The following is a 3,376-nucleotide window of genomic DNA, read 5'->3' on the forward strand; positions in this document are numbered from 1 at the left end:
TGTGTGTGTGTGTGTATTGATACTTTCTTTTATATTTTGCACACAATAGGCCTATTGCAAAACCATCAATACGTGCACACACACAGAAAAGAAAAAGACAAAAAAAAGAAAAGTCCAATTAATAATAAAATAAATAAGTAAATTAAATTATTAAGCATTAAACTCGTTATTTCTTCACATTTCCAAAACATAAATGAGTTTATGCTTAAGCATCATATTAATAATGCTCGTAAAATCAATAAGACAACCCTCAAATGACCAAATGGTCACCAAAATATAAAGGCATCTGAGCCAAAAACAGCCATTCTGAGAGCAGCGCTTAAACTTTTATCTTTCTTCACCGGAATGTGCGCTGCGCTCTTCCCCTCCTCTTCCTCCCCCTCCCGTCTCTCTTTTCTGTTGACGTTTGGCTTTTGTGCCCATTTTACTAAGTGCGCGTAACTTTCCTATCAAAAGCGCCTCTTCCTCACTGGACTTTATCTTTTTAATGATAGCGTGTGGTACTGAAACGACTCTGATGTAGTGCATTCCGAAAAAAACGCGTGAATCGCTTAGAAGCGCAAGATTTTCGCCCAAGATCTTCAAGGTTTTGTTTCCTTTGTCATACTGTCTTCCTGTGCTCATCTGCGGAGGGTATTTCCGTCGGTCCGTCCGCTCTGCGTGCTGCTGTTTTTCTCGCCAGCTGGACAAAATTCACATTGACTTGTATCACCGAACCCCGTTGTGGTTGTAAACAAATCATTTCCGCGCGCATGTTATTATGTTAGGCTAACAATCTGAAATAGCTCGCAGGCTGTTTTGGATTAGCACCTGTCTGGAATATTCGACAGTATTCGCGTAGGGATAAATGTTCTGCAGAGGCTTTATTATATGAGTGTGTTTTATTCATCTCGCTCGGTAAATTGGTGGTTTGTATTGTGATTAGGTAGGCCGAATTGTATAATTCTCCAGTTGAGACTGTTTTGCATATCTCTGGCAAAGGGAACTTGATGATTGGTTGGCCAATTAAGAGCTCCTGAGCTGCTGTTGTGTTGGATTTTGATTAAAGAAACGGAAGTTTATTTACTGGTGCAAGTTCAACCAACCAAGAAAGAAAAGCAACAATGTTTCGTTATTTGAATGATGTGGATGACAGCCCGTACATGATGTGAGTATTAGTACTTTCAAAATGAAAACATGTATTTGAGTGTTTGAGGATAACCTAAGAATTCATTTGTGCTTTAAAATAAATTATTTCAAAATACATTTTACAACTGTATACTATAACTGCAAGTTATGTTGTGACAGGGATCCGTTTGCTGCACACAGGCAACAGATGAGGAGTCTCTTTGGGTCTTTTGGGATGGACCCATTTCCTCTTGCCCCTCAGATCCAGCATCCAAGTACACGCTTGCAGGTATGCATCAGAGCTGTAAAAATGGCCTGATTTGCAGATTTTTAACACTTGTTCTATGCAAAAGTCCTTTATCGAATTTGCTGTTCATGGTCAATGACCTGGCTTTTAAAAACAGCTTGTAAATCCCTCATCAAATCTTGGATTAATTTTTATTGCCTTGTGTTCTTTCAATTAGCACAGGTTTTGTATTTTTTATTTTTTTTGGAACTGTTTGGTCATAGGCCTCATTGATCTCAGTTTATTTGTGAGTGAAAAAAAAGCATTATTTGTGGATAATTTTGGCAATGTTCACTCCAAAACTGAGGTGCATAAACGTAGATGAGACCTATGAATAATTCTGTTTCAAAAAAGAAACCCAAACCCTGTGCTAACAGACAGAAAAGAGGTTGATAAAAAGATTGAGTCCAATATTTAGTAGTAATATAGCATAGCGAGAAATTTCTAAGCAATTATTTGTAGGCTGGTAATTTTTGACTGGGAACATCACAAGTGTAACATGGTGGGGGAAAAAAAATCCCAAAACGTTAACCATGATAATCTTGAAGAAAATTAGTACGTTTTAGTCCAATTATTTAGCATTTTTGACAAAATGAAATTCCTCTCTGGGTCAAAACGACCAGAACACAACATGAGGGTTAAAGGGGTCATATGATGCGATTTCAAGTTTTCCTTTCTCTTTGGAGTGTTACAAGCTGTTTGTGCATAGATAAGATCCCTAAAGTTGCAAAGACTAAAGTCTCAAACCCAAAGAGATATTCTTTATAAAAGTTAAGACTTGTCCACGCCCTCCTAAAATGCCACGTTTAAACACACCCCCACATGTCTATGTCACTGTTTGGGAAGATTTGCATAACGCCGCCCAAATGTTCACGCAAAGAAAGAAGGCACACACACAAAACACACGCACAAAAGCCGCCTCTTATATACGCGAACACTGGACAGAGCTCTTTCTCGCATTCTTACACATTCAAAAGGACAAATACACGCAGAATTATATCAAAATATCCCATAAATACAATCGGTTATGTCTTAAGTGAACGTAAAGAGCTGAGAAAGAAAACAAGGGTGTATTGGATCCGTGCATTGACAGCAGCCGCTGCCGCCAGTCAATGTTAATCAAAGATGTTAATTTAAAGAACGAAAGAAAAGAAAATCACTTTAGTAACCTCAGTTTATATTTTATTTGCCAGTTGTTCGGCGCTGACTACTGTAATGGCAACGTACATCTGTGTATGCGATTATTTTGGAGATGCGTTCCAATATAATTTATCCTTATTTAGGGTATAGGCCTATTCTATTTTGATCTGCAGTTTAATAAAAGTTAAACAGAAAAAATACAATAAGCAGCACTGCATGTGTTTCTGAATATTTATTTAAACCGACTGCATAATGATGAAAAATCACAAACATGACAGGTATAATTAAAATACGCACTATCAGCACACATTTCAGTGCAATATTTTTACAGATTTTTTATACCGTGTATACAATATAATTATGTTTAATTAAGCTGATATATAGCACTATAAATTCTTAATTTGCAACAAAACTGTAAAGTTTTGTTGCAAACGGCTGAAGACATTATAGTACTATATCTCAGCTCGCCCCGCAACATGCACGCGTTTGGAGATTCGGCAGCCCAACACTGAATTTTATTTTGTGGGCGTTGTATTTTGATTAATAAAATAAAAATTATAAAAATTACAATACAAAAATTAAATTTAAATTACCCTGTTTCTAAATAAATAAAGCAGTTATTTTTATTTCGTTAAAAACGGGCCAAAAGAGCCCTACGAACTAGTAGGTTACCAGAAAGAAAGAAAAAAAAAATTAAAGTTTTTGCTCAGAATTCGTTTTTAATCCCTGCATAATTTTAGTCATACATGATAAATATCAAATACATTATAGCTTGACTACAAGTTTAAAAACAACGCTGCAATTGTTATAATTAAGGAAATTAAACTTACCATCATGAAATGT

The 3,376-nt window shown here is 36.1% G+C and overlaps 1 protein-coding gene across 3 annotated transcripts in view; it reads left to right on the forward strand.

Annotated features, from left to right (window-relative positions):
* The first annotated feature begins 337 nt into the window (after positions 1–337).
* The window catches only part of LOC107671951 (myeloid leukemia factor 2-like), a 9,065-nt gene continuing 6,026 nt past the window's right edge, over positions 338–3,376 (forward strand). The window contains exons 1-2 of one of the 3 annotated variants that reach the window (XM_016464973.1): positions 338–1,147; positions 1,288–1,396. In XM_016464973.1, the coding sequence (XP_016320459.1) occupies positions 1,104–1,147; positions 1,288–1,396 (153 nt within the window). In that variant the 5' untranslated portion in view covers positions 338–1,103. The remainder of the gene's footprint in view (positions 1,148–1,287; positions 1,397–3,376) is intronic. The other 2 variants (XM_016464981.1, XM_016464965.1) reach the window with 2 other exon arrangements.

Source organism: Sinocyclocheilus anshuiensis, unplaced genomic scaffold, assembly GCF_001515605.1.
Source record: "Sinocyclocheilus anshuiensis isolate Anshui unplaced genomic scaffold, SAMN03320099.WGS_v1.1 scaffold902, whole genome shotgun sequence".
In the NCBI taxonomy this organism is placed as follows: Eukaryota; Metazoa; Chordata; class Actinopteri; order Cypriniformes; family Cyprinidae; genus Sinocyclocheilus; species Sinocyclocheilus anshuiensis.